The sequence below is a fragment of the Helobdella robusta genome (genome assembly GCF_000326865.2).
Source record: "Helobdella robusta unplaced genomic scaffold HELROscaffold_23, whole genome shotgun sequence".
Lineage (NCBI taxonomy): Eukaryota > Metazoa > Annelida > Clitellata > Rhynchobdellida > Glossiphoniidae > Helobdella > Helobdella robusta.
This window is the reverse complement of record NW_008704216.1, coordinates 118,893-140,980: the sequence shown is the minus strand read 5'-3', so window position 1 is coordinate 140,980 and position 22,088 is coordinate 118,893. Positions and strand designations below refer to the sequence as shown.

Here is a 22,088-nt window from a genome sequence, read left to right as displayed (position 1 = left end):
TCAAATATAGGCGGCGTGATAGCGTAATGGTCAAGAAGCGCCTGGTTGGCGTTGTTATAGTGACTGGCTTCGAATTCATAGAGATTCTCGTCTATCATATAAAATGTGTCTGTGTGATGCGTCGTTTTCACTCGTGTTCATGTACGTTGGCGTTGAAACTTCTGAAGCAAGTGCACAAGAGAGATTGACCTTTAACCTTTTTAACTTTTAAACATATATTCCTACTATATGCAAATAAAAGATGAGCATTGCCTACTTTGAATGAACAAAGTAAACAAAGTTAAATAAATGGTATTCACCATAGCAACAAACTCCAAGAAGCAAGAGGTGAAATGGAAACATCTGTCAGAGTTATAAATGGTTTTAAATATTATTAAACATTTATAAATTAAAACCAATTTCAATAATAATTGTAATTGAAAAATCTATATTTTACTCAATATTCCCATAGCATCGTTAATTTCAAATGTTTAAAATATTAATTTTGTCGAATTATTTTTGTTTTGGCATATTTTCACAGTTGTGGTAATAATTTTTCGAATGAATGGTTTAAATGAACATTCTAGCCAGTGACACAAATAATATCGGATCAATAATACAATGAGCAATTTTTAAAGCACTGGAACACTTAGAATACATAAAACATTTTTTTTTCAAAATTTTTGAAGTAGTTAAAATTATTTTCAATAATTCTCAAAAATTACTCGTCATAAAATACACGAACTTCTACTCACATTGAACTGGTGCTGGCTGTTAAACAGGAGAAGCGATGAGAAATTTCAAATTCTCACTCTGACCAGAAAGGCTCGGTAGATTTGTGCTGCAGTTTTTAACATCACGTGATTTTTCATATTCACTCTACGAATCAAGTTTAAACAAATCATCATCAATTATTAATTATTACTGTAAATGTTATTATATTATTCAATTTTTAATTGATTTTAGAAATAATTTGCCGTTTTCAAAGAACTCGCGAGAAAATTTTTTTTCTAAAATCTAGATAACGACATGCTAAGAACCAATTATATAATAATGTTTTCTATGTAATTGTTTTCCTCGTTATCAGATAATTAAATATTCTAAACAAAATTCAACCTGCATTAAAACCACTGCTGCCTCACTGACTATCTCCGTTTATTTAAATTTCAATAATGATTGATTTTGATTTGAAATAAACTCAACAAATATATATTTGTTTGCCTTTTTCAGTTATTGAACGATTAACCAAAATAAACCCCAGACAGATTTCTCTGCAGCTTCTAATAACAATAATTTTTCTTCTTCCTAATTTTAGTCAGTGAAATTATTTTTGTTTGAGTAATGCGATTTCAAGTAGTTTACACATTACACACACACACACACACACACACACACACACACACACACACACACACACACACACACACACACACACACACACACACACACACACACACACACACACAACAAACACACATACACAAACACACACACACACGCACATCACATATACAAACACATGCCACACATGACAACATACGGATGATGAGAGTTCAACTTAGTGAAACTATTTCTGTCGGGTAAAATGAATAAGTCTTATTCCTGAATAACATAAATGTAGAGTTGATTGATTGATTGATTCGGTTCGAGCATTTTTTTTGTTTCAACAAACTCTGCGGTTTTAACGGGTAGATCACTCCAGATGTCTGTTGATGATGAAATAGCTAGCTTCGCCAAGATTCAGCCTGATGATAAGGTGGTACCATCAGAAGGTCTGATGAAGTTCAACTCAGGGAACGCATCCACAATAATTTGTGTCGACATTTCTATTTTCTTTTTTACTTTTATTATCCAAAATTTTAAATAATGATTTCAATTTTTTTGTAATTTTTATAGAAATCAGTGTTTTTAATTGTGAAATAAATTTGTTTAATCGTTCAGAACATTGTTTAGTTTGTCTAGTTTCTTCAAACTTATTTGTTAATTTACACATAGGTTTTGTTTTTTGCTACTTATCCCTTAGTTCCTCGTCATTAGCTCACACATTTATTTAGAGTTTCAATCCATGTTTTCTCACATTTTCTCAAATTACACTGAAGACCTAATGTTTCAGTCGCGCATTTTGCATCTCACCCACAAATTATATCATTTTTTCATCATAACATCAATCCATCTATCTAGCTATTGAGTCGTTTACAAATGTAAGGGGCGGCCAAACTTTTTGTTGTAAGGGTTACATTGAGAACTATTTTATCTTTGAAGGGCCGCATATGTACTTAAATAGCAAATTTTTTCGACTTCGCGGGCCGCATAACATACCTTCGCGGGCCGTACTTTGCCCACCTCTGCTCTACGCTAATGCTGAAAATAAAATTTGAATTTTTAATTAAATTTTTTTTTGTAATTATATCAATAAAAATATTTTATAATAAAATTGGTATAAATAGAATTGAAGTTGGAAAAAAACTTAAATTTTTAATTATTAAATTGAATGACATAAATAAAATTTTATTATTTATAATGATAATTTTGTAAATATATTTTGCTTAAAAACCATGAATATATTATAATATTATATATATATTCATGTTAAAAACAAATTGCGTGTTGTATATGAATGTCTCATAAGTGTCTCATAAATTAAGTGACCTTGACTGGCTATTACAAATTTTTTAAACATTTTGTTAAAAAATTCAAAGGTTACTGAAAAATTTGAAAAAAGATCAAACTCTGATGTAGAAAAAAATACCATTGCTGAAAAACAAAACTTGCAACTTTGTTTAAACAGCGGTGGATGGTTGAGTGGTGAATTATTTCATCGTTATTTGAAGAGCGGGGCTTAAGCAAATAACTGTAAAAGATACTGGAAATCATCATGTGCAAAATGAACAACTGTGCTATAACTTAAGGGATTTCTATATAAACACTAGATGGCAAACTGTTCTGAAACCTATTGCTGATATCTGCAAGTGAGTCTGAACTTTTGCAGTACTATAATTTATAAAATATTTATCTTTTATAAAACCAATGCAACAAATTAATGATACGAATTACATATAGAGTTATAATAAATTTACAGATAGATTTAAAAAAAACCATGAAGCTATTCGTTGCTGTCATCCTCTTGGCATTCCAATGTGAGTTATTATTTCAGTTTAAATTCTCTTCAAGAAATATTAAAATTAGCCCTAAACTACCCCATCAGACGCCCATGCAGCCAACCACTACTGCTCCATCTGCAACGCGAAAGTTTCGCTGGGGGCAGGTCTGACGGACGACTGCTTCCTAAAGCCTGTGCTAAGTGACTGCAAGGCTGACGAACATGGATGCTACGCCTCACTGAAGATCAACACTGCTGGTTTGTATGTATAAATTCTTGAAGTAATTGTAAAATCGAACAGATCAAATTGAAAATGGAAATAAAAAATAATTTTTCCCCATTTACAATCTTTATTCTATTCATTTAGTTTAAACGAGTTCAACATATAAAATATTTCTTCATATTAATAACGAAAACTAGGTGAGTTAAATTATCAATAATCGCGAAATATTTTTAATATTGAGTCGAACGAACACGCAGCCAAGACCATGGAGTTCAAGAGGTCATGCACGGCAGAGGGCAAGGAGTTGGGTCAGAGCAGTGTCAATGGTGATGAAATCCTCATGGAGAGGTTCTTCAGCGAATACGGAAGCAACTGCGACAACGGTGAGATCCTCTTCAGCCACAACAGCCTGTCCGGAGCTCAGCTGGCCACATTCAAGGATGCCGTCAAGAACTGGGAACGCCCGGAATGCGACTTCACCGGCAGAATTTAAGAAGGATTAGCAGTCGAAACAATTTTTAAAACATTGAAACACATTTTTCAATAGAAATTTGATAAGTATAACTGGTTAATTTGGTTTCAATAAAATAATATTCATATTACTTCGATTGGTTTCATGTAAAATAAACATTCCTAAATTATAAATTAGATATTTTAACTTCAAAATTTCAAAGCTCAGTCCTGAACTTATAAAAATTTTGTTCATTAAGTTAGCAAATAAAACTTTGTAAATACTTGAACTACAATGGCGATATTTCTTGGGAAAGTTATCTTTCTTGCAGAAAACCACAAAATATTTTGAAAATTTATAAATTTCTGACTGAAAAAGAATCGGAAGAGTGTTAGTAACTGGAACCTTTATACGGCCACTTTTGGCAAATCAAAAAAAGGAAATTCAGTTATAAAAAATTTCTCTGGCTAACTTTCCAATGTATAAGACGAGACTTTCAGACGTTTAAAATAGAACAGATTAGTTTGTTAAGTAGCATTCTTAAGTTAGAATGTATGTAGAGAGAGAGAGAGAGAGAGAGAGAGAGAGAGAGATGAGAGAGATCTGATGAAAACATACTTTTTATTAAATTGAGCAAACTAAAACAAAATAACTCTTTGAAATAATTCATAAATTAGAGGAATCATCGTTGTCATCATCATCAAATAATTTCTCCTCTTTTTACTCTTCTTCTTTTTCCTCCTCATCATCATCGCCTTCATCATCATCATCGTCGTCGTCATCATCGCCATCAGTTTTGTTATCGTCATCATTATCACTCATTGCCATCACTCTTCTATCACCATGATTGTACTTTTATTATTTTTTATCATCACCATCATCACCAACAACACTATCATCATAAAAACCATCATCATCACCACCATCATCATCATCATCGCTATCGTCGCCATCATTATCATCATCTTCATCATCGTCATCATCATCATCTTCATCATCATCATCATCATCATCATCTTCTTCATCATCGTCATCATCATCTTCTTCATCATCCTCATCATCATCATCAACACCATCATCATCATCATCATCATCATTATCATCTTTTCTTAAATCGTCATCACCAACAACAGTCTTTTCATCATCGTCGCGATTTTTCATCATCATCACTTTACTCTTCTTTTTATTTTTATTTGAATCTACAGTTGCAACTCTGACATAGAACAAAAAATATGCCTCGGCCTTTTTCACATTTTGCCAGCTGGTTGGAATTACACTATTATCGTTGAACTGGTACCATCTGTGGTTGTTGTTGGTGTTGTCTACGTATTGGTAGCGGTTGCAGTTGCTGCTGCTGCTACTGTTGTTGTCGTAGTTGTCATTGTAGTTGTTGTCTCTAAGCCTCTTGCAATCAGAAAACTGGTTGTCGTAATTTTCGTTGTAGTTGTTATGACTGTTGTTATCGTTACTAAGTGAGCCTGGATCGAGGACATAGGCATAATAATGTCCTGAACCTATGGAGGAACCTACATGTACCACAACGCCTTCGAGTCTGTATATGTTGTTGTTGTTGTTGTTGTTGTTGTTGTTGTTGTTGGGTTTATTAGAACGATAACCAGCAGCGCAATTTGCACTGACGTACAATATCACATCGAGATATTCCTCAAACTCAACATGGTGGGTTACCTTGTATGGCCTTTCATCAGAGTGTCCAAACCTTTGCAGTTGCAGTATGAGAACATTCGGCAGCTGATGGATTTTAAAATGTTTCTTGGCTCGTTGTTTTAATTTGCAATTCGTACATGAATACCATTTTGTATTCTTCATATCTTCAGCCAAGCAGAAGTATTTAAGAGCTTCTTCAACTGACCCCTCCAGACTGACCTCCAGAGTTATGTTGAAAAAGGTTTCATAATGATTCGAAGCATGCCGACACTGTTGGCATATAACTGTGGGATTGATATAAAGGAACGTTTGTCATTGTAATTGAGCTGTAGAAAATAAATTACTCATGGTCAAAATAAACTTCAAATCTTTCTGTAGAGTAAAACAGAATTGATTCATTCTAATGCATATAATTACCCTCTCTTTGAATGATTAACAATATAGTTTTTGAATTTAGTTACTGAAAGAAACATACATCTTTGTTTTATTAACTTTTTAAATTATTTAAACCATTAAAATAGTCAATAATATCGGTATTAATTTTTGACAAATGGCACAATTGAACTTTCTAGTGAAACAAATGTCAATATCGCAATCTTCTCTGTAAAAAATTTTTACTTTAATTTAAACTAACAACATACTGTTATAAACGAAGCCTATACAAAAATTCTCATCTTAACATCGTCGTCATCTCTTTATATAACAACTCTTTATTTATTTTCATCATGTTTCATCATTTTTATGTTTCATCCAGATCTTAACTTTTTTATCTTCTTAAACTTTTAGACTTTTTTTAATTTAGTGTTTTTTATTATTTGTTAGTATAATTTTTGTTCCCGTCTTAAGGTTATACTCGATGATTATTATTTTTATTTGCAAAGTTTAAAACGAAAATCATTTTTCTAACTTATGGTTTAATCGAATTGAAAGTTTAAACTTTCTTTCGGCGACCAATAAATTAAACAATTGTATGCTTCTTATCAACTTACGACCTTCATAATAACATTGGTGGAGATAACAGACATAGAGATGATAGCGAACGAAATTTTACGATCCTAAAAAACAAAGTGATATAAAAATAAATTACAAACAAACAACTGAAAAATGTTAAATAAAAAATTTAGTTACTTTGGCTTCTGAGGTACCCGCTGAAAATTTTTGAAAGTGCAGTTGTCCTCTCAGTGTACTTATCCACTTTCGATCCAAGTGTAATCTCTGTTTGCAGGAAATTCAAAAGGCAGAGTAAAAATTCATGCGCATCTCCCTGCCTGCCGAGCTGCATCTGCGGGCAGATGTCTTTCATCTTCACAACTGCCACAGGACAGACTGGTTCATCACTCTCGAATAGCACCCAGGCCAGACTCTGTAGCACGCACGCGGAACATTCTTCACTGTTTATAATCATGCACTCTTCACTGTGATTGAACATCAGATAGTTATTCCAAGCTGGAATCCGCAACAGACACTGAAGGACAGAGGCAATGAAACAGGTGTTTCCCAAGTTGTGCAAGCCAACACCAACAATTGATTGCTTCCACACGGGATCCAACTCCTCTTCGAAGAGTTCGTCTGACGGGGCGGGCAACAGCTCACCCTGGATCAACTTGACAAACAACGTTTCAATTACTACGGAAGAAGATGTTGTTGTTACTGACGATGATTGTTTTCGAGAGGTCATGTGATGTTATTCGTCTGCCTGTGGTTGGGTATCTCCTACCTGAACGCCTCTGCCTTCTGGCAAACTCATTTTTCTCTTCCTTGGACGACCGGTCAAATAATTTTTATCCGTATCAATTCCGTCTGGCTCGTTGTCATGGCTGACGGATTTTTCTTCAAGATTTTCCAGGATCGAAAATAGTATTTGAATTAAGAAAAATCTTTAAAGTAAAGTGTTTTTAAATTTTAAAATTTTCCAAGTTAAATAAAAATCTCCAAGTTGCCTGTCTAGAATATTTTCGAGTTACAAGGGTTGCTAGACTGTTGTTGGCTCTGAAAACTAGAGAAGTTAAATTACATTTCACTGTTAATATATATTTAAATTAAATAAATCACAAAAATAAAACTATGTGTAATCTTTACTACAAGATTGTTATATTTATTTCTTCATCTGGTTCCAATATTAACTACATTATATTTATATTGACGTATACTTTCTAAGTACTGCTGGATAATTATGTTCAGATAGTAATGGATGTACGAAATTAATGTACATCAATTTGGAATCTTACTAATTTGTTTCAAAGTTTGAGGTTAATCATAATAAATCTCTCTAATGACAAACAAGTTGTTAACTCAGCTTGCAATGGAAACTAAAAGTTATTAACGACAATCTTACTAATACTTCCAATGTATCTAGAAATTGTTTATTATATTGGAATGGCAATACAGTAACATCTATAAAAACACAGTAATTATCCAAGTTATTATCCAGCTAGATCAGTACTTAGATAATTATTATGATGACCAATCATACAGACAATTCAGCCGGACACCAGTACTAGATATATGTTAGGATGACAAATTTTACAAAGGGTTTGTATTTAATTATCTCATTAGCAACTACATCATCAGTTGTTTAAATATTTTAGTAATTTTACGTGACCGGGGCTTCGTGAACCACGGGTAGGTTGAACTAGTTGGGTACATTTGCTTATTTATAACAAATGCTAGTAGGCGTTTTATAATTGTAACTAATAATGCGTAATGGACTAGCTGAGTTAATCTGTTATGTTTATGTCTAGACGGATGGATATGAATATTGACTGATCAAATGAACCAGCAAGTGAATTAGTGAATGACTGGCTGAATGAATAAATAAATGAATAAATGAGTGATCGAATAAATGCGAAAATGAATGAGTGTAGTAGGTGAATGAATAGAATACAGAAGTTCAGGTTATCATCAAACTAAACGCCTTAAAGATTTGAAATGCAGTTGCAGTATTAGGCAGTTGACGAATGTTGAAATGTTTAACGACTCGTTGTTTTGATTTACACTCTTTACATGTTTAGATAAAATTATTTTCTATTTCAATTTAAATAATAATAAAACTCGCGGCTAAAACACCAGCATCTTGATCATAACATCATTCTGCTGCTTAAAAACTGTTATGGTTTGGCAACTAAAGTACCGTATCTTTGGCAGATGAGTAAGAAATATGAGTGGCACTTAAATTTTTGGGCGTCGGGTCTCACTGTAAAAAGACGTGATATCAGTAGAATATTTTTTCAAGATAATGACAGAAGCAATTTGGTAGAATTATTTTTGTAATGGTTTCATTACTGAGTAAAACAAACTTGAAAAAAAAACAAGATGGAGGTGGAAAAAGAATTTCTCAGACGCAACCGACGATTTAAAAACACAAAAAATAAAATTTAGATTCTGAGATTGGAGATTTGATTTTCAAGGATTGTTACAAGTAAGCTTGTTGCTTTGGATTCTATGGTTACATTACATCTAATACATTCTATATTCTTGTATTCTTTATTTTACAGAAAATAAAGAATTCATATGCTTCATATTTTATTTCTATTCGCAAATCCACTCACTGAACATCAAAAGGTTTTTTTTCAATCTCATGAGATGATATAGTTTAAATTTTTCTCTCGGACGAGCTTGGCTAAAGCAAATAATATAAATAGTTTAGTTTGCGTATTTTGAACGTAGAGTGAAACTGAGTGGTACCATTCATAAGTGATACGTTTTTCGAAACATCTGCTCAACCAACCCATCGTTCGTCGCTATAACGTTGTTCATTATTTTCACAAAATTAACCACGCCAAATAAAAAATTTCATCTGCATAATGTTTTTTTTTGTTTTTTTTTGTTTCATATTTGACGCAATGACGATAGAAACGTTAATAAGGAGAATATAAAACTCACTAAATTACATGCAACAATAAGAAATTTTGTATAAAATGTTTAAAAAAGTCATGAAATTTATATCCTTGCGTCTATTTTTTTTAATTTAATATCTTAATAATTGAGAAACACAATTATTAATAATAATAATAATTAAAAAATTAACTATTAAAAACAAATTTGGAAAAAATTTATTAATACCCAAGAAGAGTTTTTCATAAAAGAATTGTACAGCGTGGTTTGGCTTAATTGCAAAAATTTCTTTCAACCAAAAATATCATATGCGTGGTCTATTGTTTTGTTTGTAGAGCGTGGTAGCGTATTTTCTATGTTTGAAAAAATAAAATAGTTATAGACAAAAATACGTATGAGAAACATACACGAGAAGTCTCTATAAAAGCGGAGGACCTCAACGAGCAAACTAGAAAGTCCCACAGTGTTGAAATCAGCCTGCGAGTGTTTTTTAGCTGTTCGTGTTGGGAGTTGTTTTTGTGAATGCTGTTTGATGAGATTAACGAGTATATTATTTTTAATTTTTTAATTTTATTTCAGATTGACCAGTTGATCTCCTACGAAAAATGAAGGTACTCTTTGTCGTCCTTTTGCTGGCCTATGAATGTAAGTTGACTCTCGTTCGTTGCCACTCAAAGATCATTTATTTAATTATTTTGAAATTCATTTATGAATTTTATTTGAGAATAAACCTTAATTAATTAGAATTAATTTAAAAATTATTAAATTGCCGTTGGTTATTATTTCTAATGTTATATTTCCCAGACTTTACGCTACCTACAAATCAGTCAAAATTCTAACACACACGTTTTACTACTTAACGTCTCCAGAATTAAATTCAAAATTGAATAAATATTCATTATAAACGACGACGGCGACAGACGCCCATGCAGCCAACCACTACTGCTCCATCTGCAACGCGAAAGTTTCGCTGGGAGCAGGTCTGACGGACGACTGCTTCCTAAAGCCTGTGCTAAGTGACTGCAAGGCTGACGAACATGGATGCTACGCCTCACTGAAGATCAACACTGCTGGTTTGTATACAGCGTCCTTTTCATGGCTTATAAAATTTCACCGGTCCTATTTATTAATTCGTTGTATTTCACGGATAGAGTCTTAGACGAGTAGTTTTATAACAATTCAAGGTAAATAGACTAAGTTATGTTTACACGTTATGTTGTAAGTTTTGTGCTGGACTATCCAGAACAAAGTTTTAAAATGAAAAATAATTTTTCATAAAAAAAATTTGTGAACATCATCATTTCCATATTCAGCCAAGACCATGGAGTTCAAGAGGTCATGCACGGCAGAGGGCAAGGAGTTGGGTCAGAGCAGTGTCAATGGTGATGAAATCCTCATGGAGAGGTTCTTCAGCGAATACGGAAGCAACTGCGACAACGGTGAGATCCTCTTCAGCCACAACAGCCTGTCCGGAGCTCAGCTGGCCACATTCAAGGATGCCGTCAAGAACTGGGAACGCCCGGAATGCGACTTCACCGGCAGAATTTAAGAAGGATTATGAAAATATGATTTCATTTCAATTACAAAATCTATTTGTTCCATCTCCTCAATAAATTTCATTAATTTAAAAATTTGTTTTTGAGTTTATTAACTTTCGAAAAACTATTAAAACAACCAAAAGTTAAAACAAAAATTTATTAATTAGTACATAATTATTAACATTTCATCTGTGTATCAATTTTACATGTGCGTAAATGTGCATAGTCCGTTTTAAAATAATAGTTGACTTTAATCAATCAATGAGTTTTCAAAGCGCTATTTTCGCGATGTTCAACAGCGCTCCTCAATTAATATTGCAATTAGATGAATCTTGAGATCCGCTCTGAACTTTTTAAGTGATGGAAAAGAAGTCAGAGAAGGAGGTAGAAAGTTCCAGAGAAAAAAGCCAGAAAAAGCAAAAGCAGATTTAGCTAAAGAGTGTTTAACACGAGTTAAGAAAAAGTGAGAACAAGAAGACGATCGTAAAATGGGGCGTTTAGGTTCAATTATAAATCTGATAAGTATTAGGAAATAATTTAGATTGAGACATATACAAAAATATTCAAATTTTAAAAAATAATTTTTATTTTATAGTTAACACATAGAGTCAGACCAAGCGATAATTGAAGAAAGACATAGAAATAAATAATAAAGAACACTATTGAGATTAGATGGAGGATTTGCGCGGTCTATAATTTAATCTTTAACGATAAAACCTTTAAGAAAACGTCAATACATAGGATAAAAAAGCGCTTTTTACAAATTTATAAAATTTTTAGCTACTAGATAAATTAGTATTATAAAATAATAGCATGTTTCAAATGTTGCCTCACTTTGCTCAATCAAAACGAGACCCCATGCCGATTTATTACATTCGCCCTATGAAGTTTACAATTAAAAAACGTCCGTTCGTGTGAATTATCCATATCGATTTAGTCAGTGTCTAATTTTATTCGTTTGAATCACTCTCAATTTCACGATTATTTAAAAAGTTTTATTCAGAATGTGAACAGCATTAATACGAATGATGTAAAAATACTATCATTTCTAAGAAGACAGGTGTGGTATGGTATATAAACATGTAACATAGAGTATACATACATCATAGAGATCACACAAATATATTACGTTGTATTTATCGTATATCATAAGATTATATATAATATATTATAATATGTGATATTATACCATATCATAAGATTAACTGCACAAGTTATAAAAATAAGAGTTAGATCTGAGTTTGTATAAAAAAAAAAACCTCGAAACTACATCCACAAACAATATCTATAAAAATTTTATAAAATAAACAGCTGTTTTAAACTAAAAAAAAGTAAGTGAATTTCGTTCAGATTTTGAGGTATAATATTGCTGTAGTGGAAAACTTAGTCTTGTCTTAAAGATTCTGCTGATGTGGTTGTGTATGTCAGGCTAGTTTGACCTTCGACCTCATCCAAATCTTTAACCTCAACATCGTTATCGCAAACTGACGATGTCCATCTTTGGATGAACTTTTCATACTTTTCTCTCTTGCTCGCGCTAAACTTTTCAATAATACTCTTGGGAAATAATTCCTGAGGAGTTCCGCAGTTTGACAGTGATGAGTTGTAAAGGTTGAAGAGGAATATGGTGTTTTCCTTCTCGCCAGAGCCATGCCTTTCGCCCATGCATGTCCTCACAATAGTCACGGTGTGAACTGGCGGGAAGATATTTGCAATGTTAGATTATAAGCGTTTCTCTGTCAAAGCACGAAGCTAAACAAGAGTAAGGTTGAGAAGTTTCTGGGATAGAAAGTTAAAAATATCGACTGTCTTGTTGTGAAATGTGCAGTTTCGCTTCGACAGTTGCATGCCTGCTGACAAGTGGTTTCGTCTAACTTAGTTTCGGCTAATGTTTATGTGGAAAAAGTTTGTTAACTTCCGCACTGCCTAGTGCACTCCTACATTTACATGCATGCGTTTGCACAAAATCACAGACACGACATAGAAGGACAGTCTTTGATTTTCTCAGAGACGGCATTTGAATGAAGGAAACAAGACAAAACAAAATGAAACGAATAAAAACGTAAAATATTACTATACCCTAGGCTAATCCGAATTTACAAATATCCACAAATTTAATTAAAATACATTCAACTTTAAAATGATAAGTAATCGATTTCACAGCTTCTCAAATTTCATTTTTTTTTGTATAACTAACAGAAACAAGTCGAAATGTCAAACCTTTGAAATCAAAAAACAAGTTAGCAGCGCACTGCATGGAGCAGTTCTTGAAAGGAGAAACGGAGAAACATCGTTGGGGGATGATGTTCGGAGCTATCACCATGTTGCTACACTCTGCACATAGCAGGGGGGGTTGGTTCGCACCGACCTCTACAACATTAAACAGTTTGCATTGTAACTTTTATAACTTTAATTGTAAGAGAAATTTTATATTAGGCTAAAATAAAACCACAATAATTTAACGATTATGAAAAATTTTTTGTTGAGGTACGTTATTTAAATTTTCGGTCACATAAAAATTAATTCTTATTACTATGATTAAAATGTATATTGAGTGATTAATAAACATGGATGGCAACGTATTAAAATTTTTATAAAGTTGAATCATTAAGAAATCAGACACCATTTCAAACTGCGAACGAATAAACGATCATTTATCTATCTATCTATCTAGCTATCTATCTATTTACCTACCTACCTACCTGACTGGCGATGAATGAGGCAGACTACCATTGCAACGAGCAACTGTAACTTGTTCATTTTCAACCGTCTAATCGCTTGTCAAGTTGATTTTAAAAAATAGTTTGCAGTTAAACTTTTCAAATCCTAATGCACTAGGAGAGGAATTAGAGTGACGAATCTTGCGTTTGAAATAAGAGTTACCTGCTCCGCAGAGAGAAAGAGAGAGAGAGAGAGAGAGAGAGAGAGAGAGAGAGAGAACAACAATTGGCAAAACACATAAATTACCAATCTTTAAATAAATACACGCTAATATATTTTTTTCTAACTAAATTTCAATTTTAAAAAATATTAATCATTCAATAAAACCTGGAAATTTAAACGAAAATAATCAAGTATAAACAAATAAAAGAATGATTAGGTATTATTCGTCAGACGAAACCTAGAGACTACAGAATAAATAATAAATCCAACGCCGAGCTCAACGCCAACTGAATGGTAGTTAATGTAATCTATATGTGGCATAATGTGGTGTTGTGTGTGTTTAAAATTTTGTACTGTAATGTAATATTGTACGTGTATATATTTACATTAGTATATATATATTTACATTAGTATATATATATATATATATATATATATATATATATATAATGTATGGATGATGTGTATAGTTATATGCAATGTATTGTATTGTAATGTAATGGTATATATATATATATATATATATATATATATATATATATATATATGTATATATATAATTTATTTTAATTTAATTAATATAATATATTGAAGACGGCACAATCATCTGAAGATCTTGATAGCTAGCTATTATAACATAACTTTGTGAACCTTGATTGAATCCGATATTATATCTGTTTTAATGTGTTTATGTGTGTGTGAATGTGTTTGTTTATATGTGTGTGTGTGTGTTTGCGTGTGTGAGAGCTTGCGTGCATGTGTGTGAGTTAACTTCAGAAAAGAGGAGAAACCTACTGAAGCGATAAGTTGTATTTCTTAAGTTACAAATCCTATTATGTAAATGTGTTATATCGTTAAATTTATATTCTTATTAACACATAACATTCAGTCATAAGTATTTTGTATCGGTATTGGTTACTATCTAGTAATAATATTACATAATAATTAATTCTTCACCATTATAATAATATAGAAGTTTTTTTGCAACACTCTTACATATTTATTTAACTATATGCAATTAATAATAAATTTCTAAGCACTGTTTATTTTATTTTGAACCAAGACATCATTTCTGGATTTCTATCTTGAAATGTTTATTCGACTTGTTAACATTATGTAGAAATCATTGATTTTTTTATTTTTAAATTCAGGTTTGTTTACATTTAAACCCACACTCTCTTTCTCTCTCTTTCTCTCTCTCTCTCTCTCTCTCACACACACATACACACCCATGCACACACACACACACACACACTCACATATATATATATATATATATATATATATATATATATATATATATATATAATACTAAACTTTACCAAGCAATGAAATAATACATCAGCTATTAAACTATTTTGAACAATTTAGAGAAGCTATGCTAGAGTTAGAAGACAGACAATATGTCATTGTTCACTATAGGCTGAGAAATTTCTATTTCAAATTTTAAAATTTTATTCTTGTATTATAATGCTAGAAAACTAAAATAAAACATGGTAAAATTGTTTTATCAGATACGCCATAGTAAAACAAATTAAACGTTAATCCTATAAATAAACAAGTTTTAACTTAAACGTCAACAATTTTAGCAAATGCATTTTTTAAGGTGACTGCCATTAATTTGAATTAATTTTGAAAAGTTTATCCGAAAGTTAAACTTTCTATGTCCAAAAAGTCAAGTTTACGTTAAATTTGTTGAGCAAATCAATTTTTAACCTCAATTTTCAATTTCAATATTGACCGAGCAAACATCATCGGCATCGTAAAGTTCACTTCAGTGCAATTGGTTCCATGTTCGGGGTATGGCACGTTGATGTGTTCGACATTTGAATGAGCATCTCATACAATACGTTTTTGGGTTGCCTGAAATCCGTGACGTTGGTTAACTTTCGGAAAATAACTCAATAAGTGTATCGCAGTTTCCCAGAGATGATTTGAATCGTGCTAAGATATCTAGTTCGGAGTTTGATTCAGCAATTTGGCCTGTCAGTACTTCTTATGTTCCATTACCTTGGCTTAACACTACTTCTTTCTTGCATGATTTCTCAATGTCGGCATACCTTACTTATAATCCGCAAAAAATATTTACACAAAATAATCAGATTGTAATTTACAGCAATTGTGTAAGTAGAAATATGAAATTATTAACTAACGAACCGACTTGAAAAATAAATTTTCATCATATTTCCTTGAACAATTGGGAAACTAATACAATATAAGCTTTAGAAGTGATGTAGGTTAAGGTTATCTATGTTCATTGTAAGTTTATAAGCTCTGTACAAGTATTTATTAAATCGCTTGTATGTATGTTATGTTGTTTGTGTTGCATGTATGTATGTTGTACTGTTGTAGATGTCGGGTGATGTTTTCGAAATATCTATGATCTCTTAGTTACCTATAAGATATAAAATGCACTCTTATGCAAAAATCCATCAATCCAATTCTCTCGTTCACTACATCAACTTCTTTAACACAATATTATTTATGTAATACATTTATTGTATAAAATTTTAACTCGACTTAAATGTACCTATCAACGCAAATTAATATGCGCACGCTTTGTAAACAAGTGTTAGACAGTGAAACAACAATAATTCGTTCTTACTCAAACAAACTTTTTATTGACGTTAATGAACCCTTTTTGATGAAGTTTACTACCACCTATCGCTATCTTACCATGCTCTCTTTGAAGTGGTTGTTTAACTATATAGTGACAATACTCACTAAGGAAATCAATATAGAGATAGGCAAAGCATTCCATTGAGCAGTTCTTAACTAGAGAACGTTTGAAGCACTCCTCGAATTCAACTTTAAATGAAATTCTGTTGGAGCATACTGCACATAGAATGGATTCTGTTCCACCTGCTGTCGGCAAAAAATTTGTTGAAAACTCCAACGTATTTAGATGGAAATTGAAGAACATTTAAAATTGCATTAGTGGTTGGCAAATTCGTAAATGGTTTTTTGGCAAAAGTTTTGGACAGTAGGTAGCCATTACTTGCTGGGAACTTTTCTACTTCTATATGAGATGGGTCATGACAAATAAAGTTGTTAAAATCTAACAACTATTGGAAAGATTACTGGGGAAAGAGATCGCGGTTAACAACGATTAACTTTCGTGAAGTTATTGTGCCACTTGTTGAATTTCACCACATTTCAAATACTACAAAGTGTTCAAGATCGGGTTTTGTGGAGGTCGATGGTCGCCAATGTCCTGAAAGGATAAGGCACGAGAAAGAAAAAGAAGGTTGGCAAATATTTTCAAAATATTGCACGAAATATGTGTGGATATGTTTATAATTATAAAATAATAAATGTCTGTTATGTTCATCCATTTGTAATCATATTTGAAAAAAATTTAGTTTCCTTGTTCAAATGAACATTATTATTGGTTAGCATATATAAACTATTTTCTAAATAAATGTACTGATAATAATATAAAGCATAATGAGAAAACTCTTACTTAACTGACGGTGACAGCAAAGAGCAATGAAAATCAGCAAACTCTTGTACCAGTTCATTGTAGAATGAGATGAAATGCTGTTGAAACTTCTTTCAAATATTATTTCACCGCAGTTGAGTTTAAGTTTTAAAATACAGTACCTTAACTTTCTCAATTTTGTGCATTTTAATTATCGATTCTTAACATTTTAATATCTTCAGTTTACATGCAAATGTCAATAAGAAAAGATTGATCGAGCGTAGAACATGTATTTGGATTTACATCACCGTAAGAACTTAATGGCGTTCTTTTTTTGTTATTTATAATACATTAAAAATATTATTGAAAATACTATGTATATAAAATCTATCTATTGCACTTCGAAAAGCATTAATTTAACTTTACAAAAATAATAAAAAGAACTTTCCGCTTGTTTTATACTTACTTTACCGACCAAATTTATATTTATATTTGATATATAACAGATGATAGAAATTCGCTTGTTTTAAACTATGTCTAGTTTATTTTCGTTTTCTCGTAAGTTACCCTATTAATTTCGTTCGAAAAACTATTTTGAAGTTTGAATTTTATGTCATTTTAAGAAGCCAGTTTGGATCTTGAATTAATCAAAAGTTTAAATGAAGGTAAAATCTTCAATTTGGTATGCAAATTCAATTTTTTCATTTTATTTTTGTAGTCTGCATTTAATTTTACAAACATCGATAACTTCTCAACAGTTTAACTCAAGTTTTTTTCCATAGATCGATAAGGCATCTAAACACTGTGAATGATTTTAATTTGAAATTTTTAATCAGTGGTTCACCAAAACCATGGTAAAGAAACATTTTTTACTTCCATTAATTATTTCGTATCGAGTATCAAACTAAAAACTGGGCTTCAAAAAAGTTTAATCAATTCTAATATTTAAACTTTTCAGTGAAATTTGTATCGGTGAAAATTACTGAAAACATATATTGCCTATCATCTTACAAAAAATTTTCATCATAAAAATATCATCATTAATTTATCAAATTATTCGAGTTTTATAAATGAAAAACAGGAAAAATTTCATTTGATGAATATCAAATCGAAAGTAATATTTTACAGATACGAGAGAAAGTTATAGAAATATTTAATACTCAACATTACACCCATTAGTGCTCTCCTGTTTGCATGTTCACTTCATACAAGCCTATCGCGCACATTGCACTGTGTTTAGTGGATTGAATGAATTATATTTGTGAAAGGTGGTGACGTAACTAAGAAAAAAAAACAAATGCAAACAAGTAGAAACAAAAAAATGGCCACTTGGAGATTATCAATATTTTATTTGGTATCTTTGAAATTATCTATATCCTATGTGGTATCTCCGAGATTATCTATATCTTATTTGGTATCTCCGAGATTATCTATATTTTTTTGGTATCATTGAGATTATCACTATTTTATTTGATATAGTCGAGATTAACTATCTTTTCCAGGTTATCTTAGAGTTTACCAATAACTCGTTTGGTATCCTTGATATTATCTTCATTTTATTTAGTATTTTTGAGATTTTATAAAACTTATTTAGTACCTTCAAGATTATCTATATCTTATTTGGTATCTTCGAAATTATCTATATCTTATTTGGTATCTTTCCTCTTCCGAACCCAGCCATTCGTTTCCTGGAAGGAATTATAAGAAACGGGATAGATGAAATTCGTAAAATTTAGATAAAAATACCAAAGTTGCCATGTCTTTATGGAGTATAGATTTAATATAAAGTTTTAGCATCTAATTGAAATCTAAATAAAAATACTTTCAAAAATATCAGATTGCACAAGACAAGTTTGCAGAAATTTTTCAAAAAATTTATTTATTTATATAATTAAAAAACAACTATTGGAAAATATTAAACTCTCACTTTAACAATAATATTCCAGATAAATAAACAATTTTTTCATTTTTGTTTTATGCGTATTAAAATTAATCAACAAAAAAGGATTTCAGCTGTAGTAAACTTTATCGATATGTTCTTATACATGTGTCGGTAAATAATCGTAATTAATATAACGAAAAAGATTTCAATGAACTAAAGTACTCTGGATGTTACAAAAATTATAAAATGTAAATTTGGAAATGTAAATTAGGATATAGGAATCAAATGGAAAACGTATATTAGGAATCGTATGAGTTCTGCACCCAACTCTGTCGGTACGGATCCGGCAGATCACCCATCACTGCCCTCCTTCGCTTTTTCTTTTGTTTACGTTTTTCCCTATCACGTGGTGTCGCTAAACAATCAGGGATGGGCGGTGAAGATGGACTTTTTTCTAGCGTTGAATCTGTCGGCATGTTAAGGGTTTTAATGTAAACTCAATATGGTCGAAATTCTGTAAAATAATATAAGTGTGCTTAATTGAATTACTGTTTGTTGTGAAAACCATGTTGAATGAAATGTTATATCTGTATTTATCAATGTCATGATAATTATTTTATCGTTGCTTCTGTTGCCAAATACTATTTTATCGTCGTCGTCACCATCACGACCATTTGCAAGCATTTTTTAATTCCTGTCGTTAAAACTAATTAATGTCTTTTAAAGTCAAGTTGTTACAATTTAAAAATGCATTCGATCGTTTATTGTGAGTTCAATTGGAAAATAAAAATGAAACTGGCGCGAAATAATTGGAGATTATTCACTTAAACTGCACAATGAAGGAGAATTTGTGTGGATCCAAAGGTTGTTGTTGTTGTTGAAGAGATGTTGTTGTTGTTGCGGTTGTTGTTGTTGCAGGGTTGAATAAATTTGTTGCATCGACTGAAATACATGAGGTCGTTGTTGGTAGAAAAATAATTGTTGTTGCTGTTGTTGAGGTTGTTGTTGGTAGAAATGATGTTGAAGTTGTTGTTTGTGTTGCGTCAACAAGTTCAATTGTTGTTGTTGTTGAAAAACATGTTGTTGTTGTAATTTGCGTTGCATTTGGTTGCTGAGCAGTTGCTGAACTTGTTGCTGATGTTGCAACAACTCTCGTCGTCGACGTTCTGTGTTTTTAATATCTTTTCCCGATGGATATTCATTTCCGGCAGACATTAAGAGCGCGTTCAAGTGTTTACTTCCGGCTAAAAGATTATTACTTTTTCCGGTTGCGCACATACGTCTGTCGGAAGCAAATAGTTGAACGTCGATGGATGCTTTCCCGCTGCTGATGGCGACCGTTTCGTGGAATGCAGTTGATGGTGGTGCGTTTTGTTGTGGCTGAAGTTGTTGCTGCAAGGATGGTGACGACGTCGTTGTTGTTGTTTGCGTAAAATGTTTTGTTGGTGTTGTCGTTGATGTTGCAATTGCCAGTGAAGAATTTTTTAATGTTGACTTTTTGTTGTCGTTGGAAACAATTGAAGACGTGTATTGCTGCTGGAGGGGCTTGTTTTTAGTTGGAAAGTATAACTGATAAAGTTGTTTTTGTTGATATTGTTGTTGATACTGTTGTTGTTGATACTGTTGTTGTTGTTGTTGATGTTGTTGTTGATTAGTTGGCGATAATTGAATTGTTGCCTGTCCGTCAGAGCTTATTGTTTCGACTTGCGTGTCCCTGTTAAGTGTCAATCTAACTAAATTATTCACATCGTCAGAGTCATTGTGACTATCGGCTGCCTTGAGGACATCGCTTATTACCTGCCCCTTAATAATGCTACTTTCATCATCAGACTCATTATCATCTTTCACGATAATGTTATTTTTATTGTTATTATAATTATTATTGTTATTATTATTATTATCGTTGTTTTTGTTTGCGCAGACGTTGGCTGCCACATTATTTTTTATTCGTCCGTTGACCTCGTCGCTCGGCGCTTTCATGTCTTTCTTCATGAATGCACTTCCTTCCGGCACTATCAAGGTCAAATCGCCAAGGTCGTACGTCACGTGATTCGTCTCAACCAATGAGCGTTTAGCATGAGTCATCATGGGAGATGGTGAGGAGGAGGAGGAGGAGGAGGATGTGCGGTTGCGAGACCTGCAATGGTATCTGGTGACGGATGGATGGAATCGATGAATAAAAGAATAAATAAAAGAATGAATAAAAGAATCGATGGACAGACGAATGGATGGATTTTTGAACGGCCGATGGAATGGATGGATAGATGGTTGAACAGATAATGATGATGTAAATGGATAGATGAATGAAATGATGGGTTGACAGATTTATGGATAGATGAAGGAATTGGAAGATGGACAGACATAAAAGTAGTTGAAGAAGAGATCGATAAACATATTGTTGTGTGTGACCCGTGCATTGTTTGTATTCGAACACGGTCACTTCAGTCGCAGAGCCAAGCATCTTGACCATTACGCTATCGTTCTGCCTAACTCATAGAAGCTTAATCAAATATCATGGAGTCTTAATAGCCAACCTGACGAAAAAACAAACAGACAAGGCGAGTGCACACAGAATGAGAACAGCTAAAAAGGCCGTGATGATGGCAAAGATGATGGTTTTAGTCGCACCCAACGACTCCCCATCATCATTGGTCAGTTTTATAATGACCTCATTATTGTTATTTAGGTCATCGTTGTTGTTGTTGTTTTGTTTGTTGCTGTTAGCAATGTCGTCGTAATAAAAGGAGTTCGTGTTGTTGTTGTTGTTGAATTTGTTGGGACCGTATTTGAAATTGTTACTGAAGATGTTGTCTGATGATGATGATGATGGTGATATCAAGAGTGATGATGACGACGACGATGATGAAGACGGAGGTCGAGATGATGCTGACGACACGGTTAATGAGAAGTATTGATTGAAGTCAAGGTTTTTTCCGGTATCATCATCATCATTAACGCCGTCTTTATTGACGTCATCATCATCATCATCATCGTTATCACCCTCATCGTCGTCGTCGTATTCATCATTATTTTCGAGCACTTTATTAGATGTTATACTTTGGCTTTCATCATCATCATCATCACCTGCATCATCATAACCATCATCGTCATC

The 22,088-nt window shown here is 32.3% G+C and overlaps 5 protein-coding genes across 5 annotated transcripts; 2 read left to right on the top strand and 3 right to left on the bottom strand.

Annotated features, from left to right (window-relative positions):
• Positions 1 to 3,076: 3,076 nt before the first annotated feature.
• On the top strand, positions 3,077 to 3,795 carry HELRODRAFT_172165 (hypothetical protein; the record flags this gene model as incomplete). The annotated part of the gene is made up of 3 exons (XM_009018849.1): positions 3,077 to 3,116; positions 3,185 to 3,337; positions 3,560 to 3,795. The coding sequence occupies 3 exons, from the start codon at positions 3,077 to 3,079 to the stop codon at positions 3,793 to 3,795; spliced, it is 429 nt and encodes a 142-aa protein (XP_009017097.1).
• A 1,170-nt stretch (positions 3,796 to 4,965) lies between these two features.
• On the bottom strand, positions 4,966 to 6,955 carry HELRODRAFT_143038 (hypothetical protein; the record flags this gene model as incomplete). The annotated part of the gene is made up of 4 exons (XM_009018848.1): positions 4,966 to 5,075; positions 5,223 to 5,702; positions 6,547 to 6,612; positions 6,757 to 6,955. Coding segments are annotated over 4 exons (855 nt in total), but the record flags the coding sequence as incomplete, so codon positions are not given.
• Positions 6,956 to 9,711: 2,756 nt separating this feature from the next.
• Positions 9,712 to 10,883, top strand: HELRODRAFT_191607 (hypothetical protein). The gene is made up of 4 exons (XM_009018847.1): positions 9,712 to 9,731; positions 9,832 to 9,897; positions 10,173 to 10,325; positions 10,566 to 10,883. Exons 2-4 carry the CDS (start codon positions 9,858 to 9,860, stop codon positions 10,799 to 10,801), a joined length of 429 nt encoding a protein of 142 aa, XP_009017095.1. The 5' UTR covers positions 9,712 to 9,731; positions 9,832 to 9,857; the 3' UTR covers positions 10,802 to 10,883.
• Positions 10,884 to 12,173: 1,290 nt separating this feature from the next.
• On the bottom strand, positions 12,174 to 13,113 carry HELRODRAFT_172162 (hypothetical protein; the record flags this gene model as incomplete). The annotated part of the gene is made up of 2 exons (XM_009018846.1): positions 12,174 to 12,484; positions 13,011 to 13,113. The coding sequence occupies 2 exons, from the start codon at positions 13,111 to 13,113 to the stop codon at positions 12,174 to 12,176; spliced, it is 414 nt and encodes a 137-aa protein (XP_009017094.1).
• Positions 13,114 to 19,792: 6,679 nt separating this feature from the next.
• Positions 19,793 to 21,061, bottom strand: HELRODRAFT_172161 (hypothetical protein; the record flags this gene model as incomplete). The annotated part of the gene is made up of 1 exon (XM_009018845.1): positions 19,793 to 21,061. One exon carries the CDS (start codon positions 21,059 to 21,061, stop codon positions 19,793 to 19,795), a length of 1,269 nt encoding a protein of 422 aa, XP_009017093.1.
• Between the last annotated feature and the right edge of the window lie 1,027 nt (positions 21,062 to 22,088).

Excerpts from the sequence above, each read along its gene's own strand:
- HELRODRAFT_191607 (XM_009018847.1), top strand. The coding sequence starts at position 9,858 with ATGAAGGTACTCTTTGTCGTCCTTTTGCTGGCCTATGAAT. Across the intron at positions 9,898-10,172 it reads CCTTTTGCTGGCCTATGAAT|ACGCCCATGCAGCCAACCAC; the intron begins GTAAGTTGACTC and ends CGACGGCGACAG. Across the intron at positions 10,326-10,565 it reads ACTGAAGATCAACACTGCTG|CCAAGACCATGGAGTTCAAG; the intron begins GTTTGTATACAG and ends TTCCATATTCAG.